Source organism: Tenrec ecaudatus, chromosome 3 (assembly GCF_050624435.1).
Source record: "Tenrec ecaudatus isolate mTenEca1 chromosome 3, mTenEca1.hap1, whole genome shotgun sequence".
In the NCBI taxonomy this organism is placed as follows: domain Eukaryota; kingdom Metazoa; phylum Chordata; class Mammalia; order Afrosoricida; family Tenrecidae; genus Tenrec; species Tenrec ecaudatus.
The window spans coordinates 191,386,523-191,409,588 of record NC_134532.1 but is presented as its reverse complement, the minus strand read 5'-3'; the positions used below and the strand labels follow the sequence as shown (position 1 = coordinate 191,409,588).

General features: G+C 38.8%; 1 protein-coding gene across 3 annotated transcripts in view; it reads left to right on the top strand.

The window, feature by feature from the left end:
• Positions 1-16,250, top strand: part of PCDH7 (protocadherin 7) — a 496,884-nt gene extending 480,634 nt beyond the window's left edge. For 2 of the 3 annotated variants that reach the window (XM_075544454.1, XM_075544453.1), the window contains exon 3: positions 11,290-16,250. In XM_075544454.1, the coding sequence (XP_075400569.1) occupies positions 11,290-11,666 (377 nt within the window). In that variant the 3' untranslated portion in view covers positions 11,667-16,250. The remainder of the gene's footprint in view (positions 1-11,289) is intronic. The other variant, XM_075544455.1, reaches the window with a different exon arrangement.
• Positions 16,251-23,066: the final 6,816 nt, after the last annotated feature.

The following is a 23,066-nucleotide window of genomic DNA, read 5'->3' as shown; positions in this document are numbered from 1 at the left end:
TATCACAATAGGAACATAAACAGGGATGGTGAAGACACCCCATCCTGGGGTATGTTACCTTGTGAAATAAATGACCTTAACCTCATTTAGGATTTCATAACTTCTCTTTATCATTACCAGAGTTCTTCTCATTTCTACCGCATTCTTGTTCTTTTCCCACCCTGGTCCATCATGGAATTTAAATAACTCTGTTAAATAAATCTGTTTCATCCTGAGAGGGAAAGGAAAATGAAGTCCGCATCTCTGATGTGTATAAATTGATCACTCCCAAGCAGTCACCATATAGTTTTTTTCTGCTGTAGTGCAGTTTTCACACGCCAACCAGCAGATTCGTGTTTGAGTTGATTCAGCAAGGCATTTTGAGACATGGCATGCACATTCTCCACTATATATGATAATGCCACATTCCAAATGACAGTGGTCTAAGCCTCAGGGCAGAAAATGCTTCTTGAGATACATTCAGCTGCTATTTAGCTGAGTTTAGCCCAAGGTATAGGAAAAGAAGTTGCTGATGCTTTCAAACATGTTTAAGCATTTTAATGTCATCTTGGAATGTCCAACTGAAGTAGAGCACTTCCAGGGATAATATAGTGAAATCTTGTCATTAGAGAACCAGAATCGCTAAAGCCTTGAAATGGTAGCTATCTGCTTGAACTGCTTAATTAATTGTCTTATACCTCTGAAAACATTCTTTTGATAGGGTTTACTTGCCATAATTTTGGCTACCTTTGTTGCCCAAAGATAAAAGGAATAGATTGTTTATAGATGCCAGAACATTCTGCTAAAATCTGTTCATCATGTTAGCAACATCTAAGCCCCTGCAGCAAGTGGTGGATGCTGTGCCTGAAGTACAGTGGCCTGGAATCTAGCTTCTGAAATAAATGTGCACATCTGTTTCTGGATTTCATAACCTCTCTAGATCAATATCAGAGCTCTGAGAAGCTGAGAATGATCAGAGAGACAACTCTGGTGTCTTGCAGGGAAGGTGTAAATTCTACTACTGAACAACCAAATCCTCTGGCCAAATTTACACAGCCACTAAGTGACAAAGTTAGGATTTGAAATCAGTGTGCCTGATTTCAGAGCAAATTTCTTTATGGTTTAATTTATTTCATGATGGAATTCAGGAAGAATGTTATATTGAGAATAAAGGAAGGGAGTATATAAAAAAGAATGTTACATCGTCACATCCTTTAATCTGCACGATCTTAAACTATTGGCTACTATTTGCCGAACTCCCTCTAACAGACACTAAGCTTTGGGATTTTATGTCTTAACTCTTTCATCCCCATAATCAATGGGCTAATATATTGTATATGTTAAAGATGAGAAAATCAAGGTTCAGAAGCCTTGATTTCTGAAGCTTAACAGCTTCAGAAACACATATAGCTATGTTAAACATCTAAATGCACTTTTTATCACAAGTACACTGTCCCTTGAATGACCTCCTCAGGAGTGGTGTAAACAACCAAGCCAGATCATTGCTCTCAAATCTATGCAAACTAATAGCAACCTTATAAGACAGAGAAAACTGCAGGGTTTCCAATGATTAAAATCTTTAAATACACAGATTTCTATCTTTCCCCATTGGAGCTGCTGATGCATAGGAACTGCCAGATTCGGGTTAACCCTGGAAAGCTTAACCACTGACCATAAGAGTTCCTTCCCAGAAATTGTATATGATGTTAAAGGGAGTGAGTAGGACAAAGCTCCAAATTCACTACCATCAAGTCAATTCTGACTCATAGTGAGCGTGTAGCGCCTTATGGGACAAGGTAGACCTACCCATCTTTGTTACCAAAGATGATCATCTTTACAAAACAATCCATATTCAAACTGCAGGCCGTGAGGTTAGGAGCCCAACATGGAATCCATCCATTCTGTTCCTTATAGATAGTTTATGAACAATCTATGATGTGCAGATGACACACCTTGCGTGTTGAAAGTGAGGAGGACTGACACCACTTGCTGAAGATCAAGGATTGCAGCCTCCAGTGTGGATTATGACTCAGTGTGACGAGAACCCAAATCCTCACAATGAGACCAGTGGGTGACATCATGATAAGTGGAGAAAATTTGACCTTGTCAAGCATTTTGTCCTGCTCGGACCCACAATCAATGCTCATGGAAGCAGCAATCAAGAGATCAAAGGGTACATTGTGGTAGGCAAATCTGACCCCTCTAAAGTGTTGAAAAGTAACTATGGTACTTTAAGAACTAAGCGGACCCAGGCTAGAATATTTTTCAACGGCCTCAGATGCTTGTGAAAGTTGGACATTGACTAAGGTAGATCAAAGCATCAATGCATTTGAATCATGGTGCTGAAGATCAATATTGGATGAACAAGAGAACAATCAAATCTGCCTAGGAAGACGTACATCCAGAATGCTCCTTAGAGGCAAGGATGAGATTTCATCGCACGTTTTTTGGACATGTTGTCAGGAGAGACCAGTACCTGGAGAATAACAGCATCTTTGGTAATATAAAGAGGCAGCAAGAAAGAGGAAGGTCCCCAACAGGATGGATTGACAGTGGCTGCAATAATAGGTTTAAACTAAGAGCAATTATGAGGCTGCCACAGGACAGAGCAGTGTTTCTTTACATTGTATTTAGGGTCACCGTGGGTCAAGATGGACTTAATGGCCACCTAACAAAACCAACAACCTATAGATGATCCTTAAATCATCTTTTAATTAGGTTGGGTTCTTTCATTCTATGATAAATTACAATACTCTGGGTGTTTTAAGTCCTTCGCTATGTCTTTCTGCTCACTGCACTAAGTGCTGGATATTTAGTGGATCACAAGTCATTTATCGGAAATAGTAATTTTCAGATAAATCATCCATTACATGTTGCTTTCTTAAAATCAAACAAAAACACTCACTACCACTGAATCAGTTCTGACTCATAGCTATCTTAAAGTCCTCAAAGAGTCAAGTTGAAGGGATCTTCCTGTTATTTATATTAAAAACCCAAACTCCACTCGGTGTTTTCCTCTTGAACTCATACCTTCAACATTGACATTTACTCACTACAGTAATGCATTTCCAAATACATTTTGTTCAACTTCAATTTATTTAATGATTTATTCAGTCATATCCTATCCAGCAAAAACAAATAGTTTTCTACTAACCCAAAAAGCAAAGTCCCCTGTCATAGAGTCAATTTCAACTCATAGCAACCTTATACAGTGTTTTAGAGACTGAATATCTTTGTGGGAACAGACAACTTCATCTTTCTCCCTCCAAACAGCTGGTAGGTTTATAGCTGCTGACCTTAAGGTTAGGAGTAAGATATTTATCCCACACCACCAGGACATCTTAATTTTATGTCAGCTATTTTTTTTAAATAATCATTTTATTGAGGGCTTGTACAACTCTTATCACAATCCATACATCCATCCATTGTCTCAAGCACATTTGTACATATGTTTCCATCATTGTTTTCAAACATTTTCTTTCTACTTGAGCCCTTGGTATCAGCTCCTCATTTTTATCTCTCCCTCCATCCCTCATTAACCCTTGATAACTTATAAATTATTATTTGTTCATGTCTTGCACTGGCCAATGTCTCCCTTTACCCCTTTGTCTGTTGTCCATCCCCCTGGGAGGGGATTCTAGTTAAGTCGTTGTGATCGGTTCCCCCTTTCTCCCCTCACCTTCCCCTCCTGGTATGGCAACTCTCAATATTGGTCCTGAGGAGTTTATGTGTCCGATATTCCCTGTGTTTCCAGCTCTTATCTGTACCCATGTACATGCTCTGGTCTAGCCAGATGTGAAAGGTAGAATTAGGGTCATAATAATGGGGGGTAGGAAGCACTAAAGAACCAGAGGAAAGCTGTATATTTCATCAGTGCTATACTGCTCCTGACTGGCCCGTCTTCTCTCCACAACCCTTCTGTAAGGGGGTGTCTAATTGCTTACAGAATGGCTTTGGGCCTTCAATCTGTACTACCCTGCTCATTCAAATTATGATTTTTTGCTCTGGGTCTTTGGTGCCTGCCTCTTACCGGATCCCTTTGATACCTCATGATCACACAGGCTGGTGTGCTTCTTCTATGATGGCTTTGTTGTTTCTCAGCTAGATGGCAACTTGTTTATCTTCAAGCCTTTAAGACCCCAGATGCTATATCTTTTGATAGCCAGACACCATTATCTTTCTTAGCCACACTTGCATATGCACCCGCTTTGGCTTCAACAAACATGTCGGGAAGGTGAGCAACTTAGAGTGCCGGATTATTAGAACAAAGTGTTCTTGTGTTGAGGGAGTACTTGAATAGAGGCCCAATGTCCATCTGCTTCCTTAATACTAAACCTATAAATATATGTACATAGATCTATTTCCTCATTGTCATATCTAAATATATTTATATATGTACATGCCTGTATTTAGACCTCTATAAATGCCCTTTGCCTCCTAGGTTTTCCCTCTATTGCCTTTATCTTTCCTCTTGTCCCACTATCATGTTCAACCTTCATTTGGATTTCAGTAATTCCTCTTGGTTACGTTGCCTTTAATCAAACCCTACCAGACCTCCTACACCCTCCTCGCCTTCGTTTTCGGTCACTTGTTGTTTTCTTGTCCCTGGGTTTGTTAACACCCACTTCCTTTCCCCCCACTCCCCCCCTCTCATGTCCTCTCCAAACTGTCATCCTGTTGCTCTCTATTAGGGCTTGTTCATCCCACCTATCCCATCCAGATAGACATGCAGCAACAACAATATGCACAAAACTCAAGACCAAACACAAGAAAGAAACAGTAGAAAATAAAACAATCGCTACAACAATAAAAAGGCAACAATAACAAAAAGAAAAGCCTATAAATAGTTCAAGGTCTGTTTGTTATCCTTGATGAGTGTATTCCAGTTGCATCTGATGGGACACCATAACCTGGCCCCACAGTCTATTTTTGGTGTTCCCTGGGCCCTTCCTTGCTCTGCTCCCCTTGTTGCTCTGTTGCACACCCCCAGCAACTCAGCTAGGTGTGGTGGGATTAGGGCGGGCACAATTCCTGCTGTGTGTCTCCTGTGTTGACCCCATGGTACAATGGGTTAGTGAGGAATAGCGTGTCTCATGGAGCCAGCCCTATGGTCTTTTCTGTGCACTGGCTGCTCTGAGCAGAAATGTTGTCCTCAGGGCTTGGTGGGCCAGGATGTGCTTCACTCATTTTTCCTCTACCCTCGTTAACTCTTGTGTGCCCTGATCAGACAGGTCCCTCTCCTTGAGCTGTAGCTTCAGTGCTGTCCTCTGAAGTGAATTCTTCTTGGGGGGAGGGTGGTACTGTCCACTTAGTTGGTAATGGGGCTGGCCCCTCAGGCCTCTCTATTGGTTCCCTGCTTCATGCCAGTGTGTTGGGTTCTTCTCTTGGAGCACTGGGTTGAAGTCTGGTCCCTCTTTCCCTATGGAGATATAAACAACACCCTCCCCCTTTGTGAGTTAGTGCCCTGTTCCCATGACTACCCATGTCTTTCCTCACCCCTTCCTTTTTAGTTGGCTACCATATGTTGCCCTGGGTTTAGTCTGACCCCTGCCATATTACCTAGACCTCACTCCAGGAACGTATGCATGCAGTAGCTTCTTCCCTATGCCCCTTTTGGATTTTTTGAGCTTATATTAGTGGACTCATGTCGTACTTGTCCTTTTGTGCTTGGCTTATTTCGCTTAGCATGTTTACCTTACATTCTTCCCATGTAGTGATGTGCTTCATGCGTTCATCACTGCTTTTTAGGGATGCGTAGTACTCCATTGTATGTATGTACCAGTTTTTTTAATCCATTATTCTGTTGATGGAAATTTGGGTTGTTTCCAACTTCTTGCAATTATGAACTGTGCTGAGATGAACATTGGAGCACAGATGCCTGGCCATGGTTTGTTTCTTGTCTCTTCTGGGTATATGCCCAGTAGGGAGATTACTGGATCGTATGGTAGCTCAATTTTCATCCATTTCAATATCACCAAATTGATTTCCATAGTGACTGTACATAACTACAAGTCCACCAGCAGTAGACGAGAGTTCCTATCTCCCCACAGCCCCTCCGACACTTGTTACTTTCTGATTTTTTGAATTGGGCTACTTTTGAGGGTGTTAGGTGGTATCTCATAGTTTTTTTAATTTGTATTTCTCTTGTGGTTACAGATCTGGAACATTTTCTCATATGTTTATTGACCATTTAGATTTCTGCCCTTGGGAAACTTCTGTTGAGGTCCTTTCCCCACCTCCTCAGTGGCCAATTGGTTTTTTTTTTTATTGTTGTAAGTTAGCAGAGAATTGTGGATTTCAGTAATAAGGCCTTTTAATACTAAATGTCATAGTAAATGGTAAAGTGCATATCTTCTTAGACCTGAGACAAAAGTTTGATGTAAAGTGGGTGGCCAGAAAATGTAGCTTGCAGAAGTACAAGCTTTCCCGGTGGAGCATTCTCTTCAAGAGTCTCAAGGATTTTACTGTGCTGCCGTATAATAACGGTGCCCTAATGGCTTCTGAATTGTGTAGAATCACTTCTGAAACCATTAAATGCTTCACTAAATCTCAGCACTCCTTGTTATTTCTAACGATTCTACTGTATTTCTCTCTGTCACTTTTCGTTGAGGTCATGGAAGCAGCATCTAGCCCTATGTTCTCACCACCCACCCATGGGCTGTGTCTAGGAAGGAGGAATACTCTTTCATTTAGAGAGGCAATGACTTCGTAAGCCAGTATGCCCTCGCTTTCATTAATTTATACTATTGAGGATTTTTTACCACAATTTTCACTAAATATTAAAACTCATGATTATTTTTTGATATCTATTTCTATGCTGCTCAGATTTCTCTCTCTAATCCTCTCTCTCCCTTTCCCTCCCTCCTGTTTCCTTTCATTCACTCGCCTCGCGTTCACTATCTGAGTTATAGTATATCTCATGACTTTAGGTAGCAGCAATTGTGTTCTAAATCACGAGGTTGTTACATCTTAAGAAGAGCAATATGGCATAATGGGATAAACACGGAAGGGAACTCAAACACTTATTCTTTGGCCTCTCATCTCTCATCCCTTTGGAACCTTGGGTGTATCAATCCTGCTTGCTAGTGAGTTTAAGGGACAACGGATGGGTGGTGGGGCGCAGGATAAAGTGTAGGAACGTACTTTATTATATTATGTGTTTTGTGAAATATTTTCTTCTAGGATGATTGTAAACCCATGTACTTCGAGAGGGGAATTAGTATTGTGTCTAAGAGAGAACTTGGGCTCTTCAAAGTGATGCAATGATTCTGGTAAATACATAACTAGTGAAAAATCAAGCTTCGAATGCAACACTAAGGCAAGAATAACAAGATTCTTAATGCCATTTCTGTACCCAATCTTTCAAGGTTCGATATGCATATGATGGAGTACAGAAACAGAAATAAAAGCAAACAGCCTAAATGCTTTTAAGATAAGGGAGTAACGGTGGAAGTTATGACTATAATCCCACAACTCTGGATATTTTTAAAAGTTCATCTTAGAAATGACGATGGTTAGACTCTGCTTCTCTTTACTTGAACATGTTATCCAAACCAATAGCCAGAGAAGAGCCCGGTACTTACTAAAATACAGGCCAGTGGAATTGGGGAAGGCCCTCAGTGAGAAAGAGTGACACCGTGGCTGCAACAAGGACTCAAACATAGATCATTAGGAGGATGGCACAAGACTGGACAATGCTTTATGCCTGCAGTTCTCAACCTGTGGGTCGCGACCCCTTTGCGGGTCAAATGATCCTTTGACAGGGGACGCCCAATTCATAACAGTAGCAAAATGACAATGATGAAGTAGCAACGAAAAAAAATGTATGGTTGGGGATCACCCCAACTTGAGGAACTATATGGAAAGGGTCTCGGCATTAGAGTGGTAGAGAACCACTGTTTTATTCTGTTATTCATAGGTTGCCACAAGTCAAAAGGAACTCCACAGCATCTAACAACAACATTGTTTAAGAAGTCTTAGTCCTGCCAGATGACTTTGTTGAATATTGTGTCTATTTTTTGTGTTCTAGGTATTTTACAATATCTACCTGCATAATTAAGAGACTATATAAACACTGAAAAATACTATTGTACGCATGCCTGCTGTTAATAAATTACACCTTAATATAAATTGCATTTGTTAATCATTGATGTTTCTTTGAGTCATCAAGATTGGAAGTTTTGATTGCTCATGATGAATCTCTTATAGCCTTTCTTGATTATTTTTTAAATTTGATGACAAACACTGCAGCATGTCTCAGCCAATTAAGCTTGTCAACTCCACTGTGGTCCCTAATCAAGTGTTTGACTTTGGAAATGACAGGGAATCCTTATTAAAAGCTGTGCTTCCTGGATAGAGATGTGGCAGCCTTCTTATGAATAATAACAGAGAAGACAAGTCATCTTTTCTTAAGCAATAAATAGAAGTCAGTTTCACCAGGAATGTCCAAACTATAAGATGGAGGAAATGAATGGCAGATTGTATCATTAATGGCATGTTGGAAATTGAGCTCATATGACCGTATCTTGTTTTCAGAATCTACTGGTAGTTCATGGAGTCCTGGTGGTGGAATGATTAAGTGCTAAGCTGCTTACTTAAAGGTCAGCAGTTCAAACCTACAGTCATTTTTGAGATAGAAAGTTGAGACTGTCTACTCCCCTAAAGATGTCCAGCCCTAGAGACCCTATGGAGTTGTTCTACACTGCCCGATAAAGCCACAATGCTTATTAATTGGCTTGAAGACAGGCTGTTTTTAGTTTGTTTGTATTATAGCTAAATTCCTGATTATTGTCAAATTTCTCGAGAGGTATTTTCATACTGAAATATGAGTTTGAACTCATTAAAGGGGTGATGGAAAATACGGTCTTATTTTATAGTTTTTATTTTAAGGAAGCTTTTTCAGATTAGAATTTAGAATGATTTTTAAAAAGAAAGGAAAGGACCAACAATGAGAAATATTTCCAAAGAACTCAATTTCATTTTTAATTGAGAAAAATTTGCATTAATTTGATTACAAAAATCACTGAAACTTTTTGTTATTCTTATTTGTGGTAAGGTGTCATCATTTCAGTGTCAACTCTTCGTGAAACTACATAGCACTAGCACAAAACATCACCTAGTACTGGGCCACCCTCACGATTGTTCGTATGTTTCAATCCACTTTTGTAGTCACTGTCAATCCATTTCATCAAAGGCCTTTCTCCCTTTGCTGAGTCTCCATTCTACTAAGCGTGGTGTCCTTGTGCAGGCAAGGGTCTCCGTGATAACATGTCCAAAGTGTGTGAGACTAAGTCTAACATCCTTGCTCCTAAGGAATACTCTGGCTGTGCTTCTTCCAAGACAGAGCTGTTTGTTCTTATGACAGTCCATGTCACTGCCAATATTCTTCACCAACACCGTAGTTCAAATCCATGGACTTTTCTTTAGTTTTCCTTTATAAATGTCCAACCTTTACGTGCATATGAAGCAATGGGAAATAGCGTAGCATGGGTGAGATGCATATTAGTCCTCGGATATGTTTGCTTTTCAACACTGTAAAGAGGCTTTCTGCAGCAGATTTACCTAATGGAATACATCTTTTCATGTCTATTTCCATAATGATTCACAGCTTTGGAGACTCTTTAGGGCATTGCTATTCCACCCAACAGGGTAGCTAAAAGTCGGATGTACACAATCGCAGTGAGTTAGTATGGACTCACTTAGAATTCAAATAGCAGCATATGCTAAAGAGAAAAATAATTTGACATTTCTTGTAAAGAGCAGTAGCATTACTTTGTTGAACTCTGAGTACATGGTATAAAATTTTCAGGTCACAGTGGTTCAAAGATTGATAGACTGACATATGTCAATATTTCAATTTTCCATCATTGAAGAGAAAGGTAAAGTGAATTTTTGGAGTGCCTTGATTCAGGAGATTATCCAAGAAAAGTTTATAAAGCATTCTATTCAAATGATAGCCAAAGCCGAATAGGGATATAATGTTAAATTGTGTGTGTATGTGTGGGGGTGTAATAAAGCAGAGGGTAAAACAAATGTCTTGCAAATAAAAAATATAATTATTTTTATTTTAAAGAGACTCTAACAAATATTATGTAAATGAAAATCTCACTTATGTCATTTATGGATATATGCAGAGGTCAAAATATGTTGGTCTCTAAATCCAAAATGTTGTTGTAAAATGATATAATACACATATAAATTAGAGCAGAGCCATCTAATTTTTTTTGCTTGGAAATAATATAAGATACTAAATATATTAAATAGTACCTTAGATATTGTTCTCTTGGAAGCTGGTGAGGCAAAACAGGATTTTTTTCTCTCCCAACTATGTCTGAAGAAGAAAATGAAAAGGATTTATTTTTAACACTGAGCAAGGACATAGTCATCCTCTAAAGATATAGACACATAATGATTTTAATTACATATACGCATGATTCTTAAATGCCGTCTTGAATCTTGAACTCTAAAAACTATCTAGAGTTGATTTAGCGCTTTAGGATTAGGAGACATTTCCCATTTCACTGGGCAACACCATTAATTAGGAATATACGTTTTTTTCTTCAAAAGGTTAGGAACTTAACCATATATACACATTACATTTCAAATAAAATTTCTATTCTGCTTAAACATTGACAAATGTAGTGCTCTGCCAAAACTCATAGTGCATGTAAGACCAACTGACATGAGAGAGGGCGGGGAAAATAAACATATTACGACATGTTCATACTCAAACACAATCGTACTTTGTAATTTCACTTCTTACCACATTATTTGCTAAAATGTGGGTTCTACTTTTGAATCACCCTAATGTATTTTAAAAATAAGGTTTTGCAGATGTGCATACCATGAATAATTAATAAGCCAGAGGGACTCAAGCTGGCAAAAGTACGCCATTTCTGAGATAATTTATAAATACGTAAAATTATCTGTTTAGGTTTGGCAATTTTTGTGGATGTATAAAAACATATTTCCACATTAGTAGACTTCCTACTTAAGCGTATCCGCATGCCCCCATCCTGTAACAAATTCATGCACACCTTCCCCTTCTACACAATTATATTAATCATTTTCTCTAATCCGCTCTTTGTATAATATTTGATGTTTTCGCAAAACCTTATTTTTAATGTACATGCAATCAAACGACCAAAAAAAAAAAAAAACTTTCTAAGGGATGATGCGCTGAAGCATCCTGGGAAAAGGGAAATCAGACAGCATGGGAGTTATATGTTGTGTTCTCCAGTTTCCTACAGAATGGGAAAATACTTTTGGAGAATGATCCACTCTCACGGCTTCTTCTCTTCTTGGTTTCAGATTCAAGGCCTCTTCCAGATGTAGCCCTGACCGGCAAGTGCACCCGTGAGTGTGATGAATACGGCCACTCGGACTCCTGCTGGATGCCCGTCCGCACCTCTCCGGAGCGGAAGAAAAGCCAGCCCAAACTCTCCACTTTCATGCCGGTCGATGAACGAGGAAGTCAGGAAAGGCTGGCCAATGGCGAGGCCGCCCTCATGGGGGACCGCAACAGAAACCTCCTCAACAAAAAGCTGACCTCGTCCTATGAGACCTTCAGTGCACCTAGTTTTAGTAAAAGTGAGGAAGCAAATCCAGAGGATATTCCCCTTACCAAAACGGGGGAATACAAGCCATCTCCCGTCAATACACTCACTAGGAGAGAAGTTTACCTGTAGGCCATGCAGGAGCAGCAGCAAAATTCTTTTCCTGTTTGAGAAGGAGAATAAGGAAGGGGGGAACCTTACCAAGCAAACCCGTTTCATCAAAAAGAGGGGGCTACCAAAGAGACAAAGCTTTGCCTGCCACTTCTGCCTCCAGATCAGGCCTTTAGTGATACTGGGGGCCTGGTTACGATGTACCCCGTAGACTCCATCCTTGGGATTGCATGTCTGACCCCCTCGCGGATTCCCAACACTCACCCGTCCTTTGCTCCCTTGCTCCCTTCAAAATTAGGAGGAAAAAAAAAAAAAGATGGTCGCAAGTTTCTTTCACGGTAACCAGCCTGATTAGCAGAACCCCACACACGCTCATGATCTTTAAGCCGAAGCATGGTTTTAGTCACTTTGATTTTGGTCGAGTGTCATCCAGCTGCTCAAAACTAACAGGTCAGGTAAAAGAAATGTCAGACATGCCATCTTCACCTGGCCGCTCTTCTTCCATGGCAAGCCTTTGGCAACGAGAACGTCCCTGTAAAGGGACAGTCCTTAGAAAGGTGGACTCCATTCAGAAGCACTTTGGGATGATCATAGCCTGAAGATTCTCACATAGAGAGCAAAACAATGCGCAGTTGGTCATTGCATTTCCAAATTGGCATGTGTTATTTTTAAGTAAGATAAACAACTTTAATCCCATTCATTCTCTCAGTATTCTCAGTAGGCACACAACCTTCTTTCACCCGAATCAAGTACATCACTGATGAATTATAAAAATGGTTCTCTTTTTATTCCAAAACAGGATCAAGATTATCAACTAACCGGAACAATTGTGTCATTAAAAGGCCAAAGATCATACCATGGATCAGGGAAATCATGCAGTAGATTTGATCTTGATATGGAAATCCATCAAACAATAAAACCGGCTGAACCCATGCACACTCAGAAACACTCAGAAATGTCTTCTTTGACATAGTCTCTGTTCCCTAAAGGACAGATTTCTTTTTAAATCGATTTTATTTGAAATCTTGGAAAATGAAAAACTGAGACATATTTTTTGGTATTATAGTAATAGGCAATTAGAGATTCAAGTTCAGTTTCAGGTACTATTATCAGGGAAGATTCCACTCTTTTGAAATTTTATATGTGGGTAGTGAGTAAAGAAAGATGCATTGGTATAACGACCTTATAAATTGAGTTTGCTATTATGATTTTAGAATCCAAGGTATGTTTGCTGGTCTTAACATCCACATTTCAAATTACAATGACAATTTTACGTGTTCAGTGAACACTTTCATACAACACAAGTGCATTAATCTTTAATCCTGTGCAATATAAAGCTACTTTGAGACACAATATTGAGATGAGGTGACACCATAATTGAATTTGCTACTAATGTGATTTAACTATAATTTAATATCTGACTTAAAGCAAATCTAGACTGAATGTGAGAGAAATGAGTTCTGGGCATTGACATTTCTCAGTCGGCACATCTTAAAGTTTGAAAACCTGCAGCTGTGTCAGGGTAATTAAAAGAAACAGAATATGCAGATGTTGAGCCACTTGCTCTGTGAAGAGGAGTTGGGGCATTTGGAAATTGAATGTGAAGTTCAGATGACTGTGACAATTCATGCACAGAATAAGGAATAATAGCCAAAAAGAGCAAAACTTCCCATCACTCTCTTACGGACTGGTTAAGGTAGAGCATTGATGGCTCTCTAGCATTTAGAAATAATATATCTTTGGAGAGTTTCTTGCTTTGCAGACTTTGGTGGACTATAATGTGAAGCAGCTTGGAATAATAGACTGATAATTCACTGTAGGTCATCAAAATGCATACCTTTAAAAATCACTTCTTTTTAGTGGGACACTTTTTGGGGATAAGTTCCTTCTGCTCTTTCTGACAATGGAATTTTTGCTTTGGTGTTAGTTTATGTATAATAGTTAGGAAGGAGGAAGATAAGTAATTGAAACAAAAACACTGAACTAAAATATTAATAATTGAACATGTTTATGTTTGATTATTATTTACACTATGGAAAGATGAAATTCTAGTACTTTGTTAGGAAACTGCATTGAAGCAGATCTGCCTTGTATAATCTGTACGTACCAATGAAGACAAAATATTTCTAAAGATACTTATGAAATATATACATATTTTTCTTGCACGTTACAAAGGAATCAATTAATGGCATAACACAAATGTTTAAAAAACTTATTTTTAATTCTCTTTTTTTTCATGAGACACTTGAAACCATTGTGTAGCTGAAGTCACTCTACCTTTAAACCTTTATGTTCTCAATAAAGCTAATACAGGTCATAATGGATCTTTGGATCAATTGCATCAACAATCACCCACCACCTTCAAGATAGTCATGCAATTGTCATTTAACTTGTGAGCCTCCCTTTAGAACTAAAATGGGTGTGAAAGAATAAAATTCTGTGTACTGTAAGTATTCTCAGTAATTCTAGTAGAATTAGCTATCATAACATGTAGGATTAGCTACCATAGCATATTCAACAACCTGAAGCACTTACCGATGAAGATCAAAGACTACAGCCTTCATGATGTGGATTACACCTTAACATGAAAGGAAACAAAAATCCTCACTTCTGGACCACCATGCTAAAGAAAGAAAATATTGATATGGTCGAGGATTTAATTTCATTTCACTTGGATCCACAATCAACGCTCATGGAAGCAGCAGTCAAGAAATAAAGTGACACATTACTTTGGGAAATCTACTGCACAAGACCTCTTTCAAGTGTGTAAAAACAAAGATGTCACTTTAGGGATTAAGTTGTGCCTGACCCAAGCCATGGTATTTTAAATCACCTCATACACATGCAGAAGCTGGAAATAAATATGGAAGACTAAAGAATGATTGATGCCTTTGATTAATGGTGTGGCAGAAAAATACTGACTATACCAGGAACTGCCTGAAGAATAAACAAATTGCTTTAGAAGAATTATAGTCAGAAGTGAGGACGGCAAGACTTTATCTCATGTACTTTGGATATGCCATCAGGAGGGACCAGACCCTAGAGGAAGGTATCAGGCTTGATAAGAGGTCAGCAAAAAGAAGATCATCCTCAGTGAGAGGAGAGGACCATGGCTGCAACAATGGGCTCGAACATTGCAGTGATGGGGAGGCTGGCTCAGGGCCAGGCAGTGTTTCGTTCTGTTGTACATAGGGTCGCTATGAGTCAGAACTGACTCAATCGCTCCTAATAGCAACTACAACAACATGTTTATTATATAATGAGCTGGCATGACACAGAAATATATTTTGTGTTTGTATGACTTTTATTTTGAATAGGTTCAATCTGGAGCCACTCCATATGTAGAGTGCTTTTGAAAAAAATTCATAAAAAGAAAAAAAATTAATAAATGAGTGAATGCAAAATAAGCAACTGTGCCTTTTATACCTGTTGTCATGGTAAAAAACGGTTGTTGGGATTGGACAATGAGGGGAAATGGGCTATTCCCAACTTTTTGATCCTGTATATTTATCCATGTTTATTTTCTGAAAATAATAAATAATATATTAAAAATTTGCCTTCTGACAAACTCAGATAATGGACCAGTCTTAAGTATTGTTCATTCATAAAACAAAATTAAGACATTAAAATGGGCTGCTTAAGTCTGACTGGGAGGCTAAACCATTTATTGTAATAGTAACACAGAGAGACACTATCAGGGGGGAAATCAGTCTATTTTGCAAGGTAAAACGTTGATTTCGAATTTTTATTCTTTCTTTTGTTGTTGTTGTTTTTCTTTTAGCTGCTGTTTTGTTTTGGTTGTCAAGTATATAAACCATACTTGTTTTCTGTACACAAGAATCTCAAGTGAACTTTGCATGCATTATACATTAGGACACATTTATAAATTAATGAGTAACTATATAAATTTATGTGTATTAAAAGTGCGTAGCTTCAGTCAAAATCTAACGCTCATACGGAACCTCCAGATGTCATTTCTGTATGGTTTCTGACTGGCCTGCTGCCTGAGTTTCAAAACACAAGAGAGGCATTATTTTTATGGGAGGGAGGAGAAACTAAAATGGTTCTGAGGATGGCTGACTGAAAGACTACTCGAGGAAGTTATGGAAAAAGAAAAGGAAACATATGGAGCAGAAGAAAACTGCCAAGAAGGATACAGTCAGCCTAAAAGAGTCAACAGCAGTCTGAAGAGCTAAGTAAGTAGTTGTAGGTCTCTTTGATCAGTGATAAATATGCAATATGTTCTTAAGCGAGTGAAGAAGATCCTGAATGTAACCACGCATGTGAATTCCGACCAGGGTAGAGGGAGATCGATACCATCTGGAGGAAGGCATCTTTTTTCTGCTCCCTGGGGTTTACTTTCATAGGACGTTTCCTGCATTTTACAGCACTTGCATTCCGTGTGGTACGATCTGTTTGTAATGTTAATCATTGACTATTGTTCTGCTACTTGGATGTTGATAGCAAAGCAGAGAACAATTTATCATCGTTTATTATGAGTCACTATGCACGCAACTATGCTAAACATGGCGAACTGTATTAAACACTCGTCCAACTATTTATGAAGTACTTTACATAATTTAATTTGCTTTTGTACAGTTTTCTGTAAATAAATTGCTTGTCATTTTTGTCTCTGCAAATTAAAATATAACATGGTCAAATGGTTTCACACTTGTAAGTGTACGTCTCTGTTGACAGGTAATTCAGTTTTGATTGGACGAGAAGTGAATGGATGCATGTACCACTTCAATCTAAAATTGGTTGATTTCGGCTAAATTAAAATACGGGAGAGGAGATGATGCCGTAGCAAGTGTGAATTGGATGGGCCACTCTACATAACTGTCACATTACATTGCCTTTTAATGGAATAGGACTTTGGATCTTTTGTTTCTTTAAAATAATTCCAGAGACAGTAACCTAGGTGGGCTTTCATTTTATAAAATCATACAATAGAAAGACTGCTCATCATTAACTCAATCTTTTCAGAGATAGCTAAAAAATTCAAATTGAAGATAAAATTAATTTTAGGCAAACTATCTTTTTGTGCAGGGAAATATCTATTATTATTATTCTAGTGTACAAGTAAATATTAAAAACGGAGGCTTTGAAGTAATAAATGTCATCTGAGGAGTAGAGAAACATCTGAAGGGAAATAATAAAAAGTTGGACTCAAAGTTCTTTTTTCTCTTGTTGAGCTTTCTCATCATTTTACATTTTAATTATTGATTTTCTTTGCTAGTGTCTTGTGATTTATTTTCCTCTTTGCTACGAGATTATGCACATAATTGTAATATCTCTTTTTGATTATATTGGTTTCTATGTAAAGCAATTTCTCTTCTCTAATCTTCAGTTTTGAACTTTTGCCTGTTCAGGGACATAAGGATGTCAAAACGCTCTCTTTATCTCCCGATTGATGGCATAGATTTTTTACATCCCATCTCAAACTGCAATGTTAAAAGTTACCAATGTGGGAAACAGATATTCTGTCACCTTGGATAACAGATATTCTATGCCTTGGAATTTCTCTATCATTTATTTTCTTCCATTGGATGAAAGCTAAAACTATTTTGTAGAGGATGCCATACACTTCCTTAACTCAAAGAGACACGTATTTGTAACTTGATATCAACTAGCAATCTTCTCTAAAGAAGGACCTCTGGTGGCACCGTGGGTTAAGCACCTGGTTGAGCCCACCAGCTGTGCTGTGAGAGATTGACGTAGCTGTCTGTTGCTACAAAGACTTATAGCTTTGTGTACCGGATACAACCTATAGGGTCACTGTAAATCAAATCAACTCAAAGCACTGGGCTTGATTCTGAGTATTGAAAGAGAAGTCTGCTTCGAACTAATGATGCGAAGAAATAGCTTACCCATTCTGGGTATCTGGTTTATTAATGGTGATACCCAGACATCAGGACCGATAGTCGTGGGATAGCCCATACAAAGCCAACCATTACCCATCCCTTGAACTCGCCGTTCTGCGTGATACAGGTTTGCCTTAACATATAGTTCTTTTGACCTGAAGTTTCTTTCTTAGGTGAAATTTTTTTAAAAGAAAGAAAGAAACCTTCGACCATGTACAAATACAATAATAATCAGTGGCGAGGAGACACAGGACAAGGACCAAGACAGGCTGCAGCGCTTCGCTTCCAAAGCTTATGTTGGATTATTCAACGCCATCTGAGGCACTGGGACAGTTCCCTCTAGAAACTTAGAAACTCGACTTAGCATAATAATCTGTTCAAAAAATACCTTACATTTATAGCCCACATTATTGTTTACAAAGTGCTTTTACTAGATTATCTCATAAAAATATCCACCGTATTAGCTATAGAACACGTTGGAGGACATTTGCTTGAAAGTGCATTTTACTTTTATTTACGAATTTTCAAATTAAAGACAAAGTTCAACCAATAGTAACATACCCCACCGCACCCTTATGTAACAATCAAAATAATTTACATGATTTAACAGAATGACACGAAATTTTCATCTTATTGAATAACAGCCATTTAGCAAAGTAGGAATTTCGACTCTATTAACTAGAAGGAGACTTGGTGGTGTAGTGGGTTAAGAGCTGGGAGCAAGGTCAGTAGCTGAAACTCACAAGCCTCTCTGCAGAGAAGAGACTGGAGGTTTGCTGCTCCTTTAAGATGCACAGTCTTGGGAACCCAATGGGACAGTTCAACTCTGTCATATGGGATTACTGTGAATCAGAATCAATGAAATGGCAGTGAATTGGGGCTTTAAGCTCTACAGATTAGCAAGTAATGAGTGTCACTTGACTTTATATTACATATGCTAGCAATTATTTTAACTTTTCTCAAATTTCTGACAGCAAATTGTAAATCTGAAGACAAGCGAACCTCTTTTCTTTCTGCGGAACATCCCTGGCCTCAGCTAGCTCGCAAGGATGTGATTGGTGAATCTTGGCTGCTCTGTGGACGCACTGTGTCAGGTGGCCTGAATTTCTATAGTAAGGACTATTCAAATTCATTAGGCAGTAAGCAATTTCCAAAGTTAAAATTTCCACATTTGACTGGACAGGAAGTGAAGGGTTGCATTGTACCTGATTTCAAAAACAAATCCATTTATTGCAATTTTGCTTTATTCCTTTGAATCTTTTTTCCCTAACCTCTTTGTGTCCCCACCCTTTTTTGCCAAACAATGTTTGAGAACTGATTTACTCTGTTTTTCCTCTCTCAAAAGTGAGCTTCTTCTTCAAGGACAATAGGAGGAAGTTAGACAAAGTCTAACCTTAAGGACAATTGTGAGGATAGTGTAGGCCCAATGGTTTTGTTCTGTTGCACAGCAGGTCTGCGTCCCAGGACCTGCTCAAAGGCACTAAGGGTTACTATCCACAAGAATAACGACCCAGGATTATAGGAGCTACAACCCAACCAGCTTGATTTTAATGACAGTGAACAATATCACTCCTTAAATTCTTAGAAAGCCAAGTGACTAGAGAGTGACCTTGTATTTTATTCTCACTTATCTTTATCCTTATCTAATACTTGCTTATCAAGTGCTTGAAAGAAGGTGATTAACCAAGATAATATTTTTCTAAGTGGCAGGGTGTGAGGAAAGACTGAATCTCAAATGGGGTCAGCTAAACTGTTATGCTTCTCTTTAAGCCTAACTTTAATTTTTTTTGTTCTGTTACCCTTAAGTATACATTTTATCCATTGGCTGAGTTTCATATGCATAAATTATGCAGAAATAATGCAGCATATTTATTGAGCCTCCTATGCAAATATGTAAATAAATGATCCTAATGAGTTTACACCTATAGAAGTTGCCCCAAACACTCAGATGATGCTAAACAAAAATTGTGGCTTACTCAGGATTGTGAGTTTTATTCTTTCCCATGAAAGGTTATTATGATTTAAAAACCTATTACTTTAAAGTTTATCTGAACGATGTCTGGAGCCAACTGAAATAATAAGATTAAGTTGGCTTTGAATAACAGAAATGTTACTGATGTGTTTAATTTTTTTAAATCCACTTGAAAACCTGGAATAAGCAATATTAAAAGAGAAATAAAAATAAGATGTTTTATTTTGACAATGTAACTAACTAAAAGCACGTTACAATTTTCCACACTAGATGATAATAGGAAGTTGATAGGAAAGCGTCAGGGTTTCAGGGGGGTTTCCTTGGTCTAAAAGTGTTGCATACAGCACACCAAATATTTCAACACATTTTTATGGGTCAATATAAAACTGTGACTGAATATTTAAATCATTTTATAGTACATTTACTTGAAGGATTTGAATGTCGTAATTGCAAAAAATAAATAAATAAAACCGAATAGATATTTGTAGCCTTAAACCTGTCTCCAAAAGAAAAAAACAAAGCTATCTGAATGCTCACTTAGCCCTTACAGCTGTAACACATGAGAACAGAACCTCTTAACTGGAGCTTCAGGGCCCACTGAGCAACAGCGGGTTCTCAGAGATCCAAGGACCCCTATAAGAATTTTCAATTGATCAAGCTTTATTAATATGATAATCTAATAATCTGCTAAATGCATTCTCAGTGATAATTCTCAGTTGAAGCTGAATTTAATAGATTAAAATGGCCACTGTATAAATCACTATTTTTTACATCAATGGAGTGAAAAGATGTACTTCTGAAGCCCCGAGGCTTCAGACTTCTGATGTATCCATTGACGTTGAGGCAATTACATTCCTCGTGAGTCTGTGTGTCAGAGCAGAGGGTGCTGCTTGGGGGTTGCGATCACAGATGTTGGGGCCAAGGATGAGCAGACTCCAGGCCAACTTGATCCTCCAACAGTTTAGGAAACAGCTGAGCACCATTTGCCCCACTCGAACTCTCCCTTTTCTTTCTAGTGTGGTTTTTAGAAGCCAGGAAGTTGCTTCTGACTCAGAGTTGAAATGTTCCACAGGGTTTACAAAACTGTGAATGTTTGGAACAACATCTTCAGATTTGTCTTCAAAGGAATGTCTGGCTGAGTTCAAACGGTGAGCATTTTGGTTAGTAATAGAACTCTTAACTCTCCATCATCCCAGGAATTCCCCTTCTTTTTTACTTCTGAGTCAAGTTCACTGCCAGAAAGTCAACTCTAAGTCATAGTAACTCCTTTAAGACAGAGCAGAACTACGCATTTTGCATTCCCAAGGCTGTAAACATTTATGAGAGTAGAAATCCTCATCATCCTCCCACCCTCACGAGTTCCCCCAGAAATAGCTGGGCTGGTGGGTTTGAACAACTAACCTCGGAGTTAGCAGGTCAACATATAACCCGCTCGCCCACCTTGGCCTGTTCAACCACGTAAAAAGAGTTACACAGCTATTAGAAACAGCAAATCAGAGAATTACATAAGAAGCAGAGTATTAAATCAGCGGTTCTCAACCTGTGGGTCACAACTCCTCTGGGGGTTGAGTGACCCTTTTACTGGGGTCGCCTGATTCATAACAGTAGCAAAATTACAGTACAGATAATAAGTTTATGTTTCGGGGTGTTCACAACATGAGGAACTGTATTAAAGGGTCATGGTATTAGGAAGGCTGAGGACTACTGTATTACATGATGTGAATGATTGAACTAAAAGCTATTGACATGTGCAAACAAAGAACAGAAAAGTTAAGTTTTATAGTTGAAGAATCAAAATTAAGGATATCGGGTAGTTACTGAAGAAAAACGTATTTCCAGATTTCCCCCTACTATTCAAGTTTTTGAAAAACAATCTTAGATTACAACAAAAAATAAGGCATGGACTTATTTGGCGTTATAATTTGATACCAATATTCAAACCTGTCTTTAAGAGGACTCTTTTTTTCTTTGTTTACATTTTATTAGGGGCTCATACAACTCTTATCACAATCCACACATATACATACATCAATTGTATAATGCACATCCGTACATTCTTTGCCCTAATCACTCTCAAAGCATTTGCTCTCCACTTAGCCCTCTGCATCAGGTCCTCTTTTTTCCCCCCTCCCTCTCCACTCCCCCCTCCCTCATGAGCCCTTGATAATCCACAGATTGTTATTTTGTCATATCTTGCCCTATCTGGAGTCTCCCTTCCCCCCTTCTCTGCCGTCCATCTCCCAGGGAAGAGGTCACATGTGGATCCTTTTCATCAGTTCCCCTGTTCCAACCCACTCAGCCTCCACTCTCCCAGCCTCGCCCCTCACACCCCTGGTCCTGAAGGTATCGTCCACACTGGATTCCCTGTGCCTCTAGCTCCCATATGCACCAGTGTACAATCTCTGCCCTATCCAGTCCTGCAAGGTAGAATTCTTATTACACCTTTCTTTAATACACCCCTGCCCTGGAGAGTGCTAGTTTATGGCGTGTTCCCTTCTACAAGTTCAATCATATGATGATGTATCAGGGACATTGCGGTCCACTAATCAGCTATGAAAAATTCCATCCATAGATCACGAAAAAATAGACTGTCACAAATACAGGTTGACATTCACAAATTGGTCAGACCACTGGAAATTTGCTCATAATCTTCTTAAAGTAGAACCACTGTCAACCTCTTAAAAATATAATAGTTTTATTGTGAAAATAGTCAACTGGGTCTAAAGGTATGCTATTTTCCTTTGGATGAAAGGTTTTAAACTTTGTCAGGGAGCATGTACTCATACTAAGTTAAAAAATAGTACAATGCTCCATGTTTAGAGCATGATCACTGCAAACATGCATCTGTTTTTGGTAAATACACACACACAAGAAAAAACCCTATCATGAATGTTACTTTGTGTAAACAGCCCTACAGCATGGAGGACAGCAACTAACTTTCTCTGGCTTCCCTCCTGCCAAGAGGCAGGTGTCAGACTTGCTTCCACAGTCCATCCTTCTTTATCTATTCTGAAACGAACTGGTCCCATGACACTCTACTCTTATGTGGAATTCAGTTATTCATCGCAAAGGGTGATGAACTCACAGACAAAATTCACAGTGATGGAGGATTATTTGAGTTTAGCAGCTACGGCCAACATCAGCGCTCGGAGGATTATTTAAGAAGTTATCAGTGTATCAAAAGTTAGGATCAATAAACAGCAAGGATACAATTATTGGTCCACAACACTTCTGCCCGACAGTCAAGTCTCTCTCTGGTTCTCAGCCACATGCTCCCTTGGCCTCTGACTCCACAGACCAGGAAGTCTGCCCGTCACTCTGCCACACAGGTCTACTAACCTGCACTGCCCCTCTGTTCTTCTCATGACTCTCTTGGTTTGGTCTCTGGTCTTGGGCTGGTTCCTTGGCTCTGTGCTATGAACTCTGTGTCAAGGCTTCTGTTGTCTCTGCTCCCTGCCTCGGCCATTTCAGAAATCTGAAACATATGTGTCTTCTGATGACCCTGACATTTCTCTCTCGCCTGAGATGACTCTTAGACTCAGGGGAATGACTCTGATGGAGGTGTGGCTTATGTCTTTCGGCAGA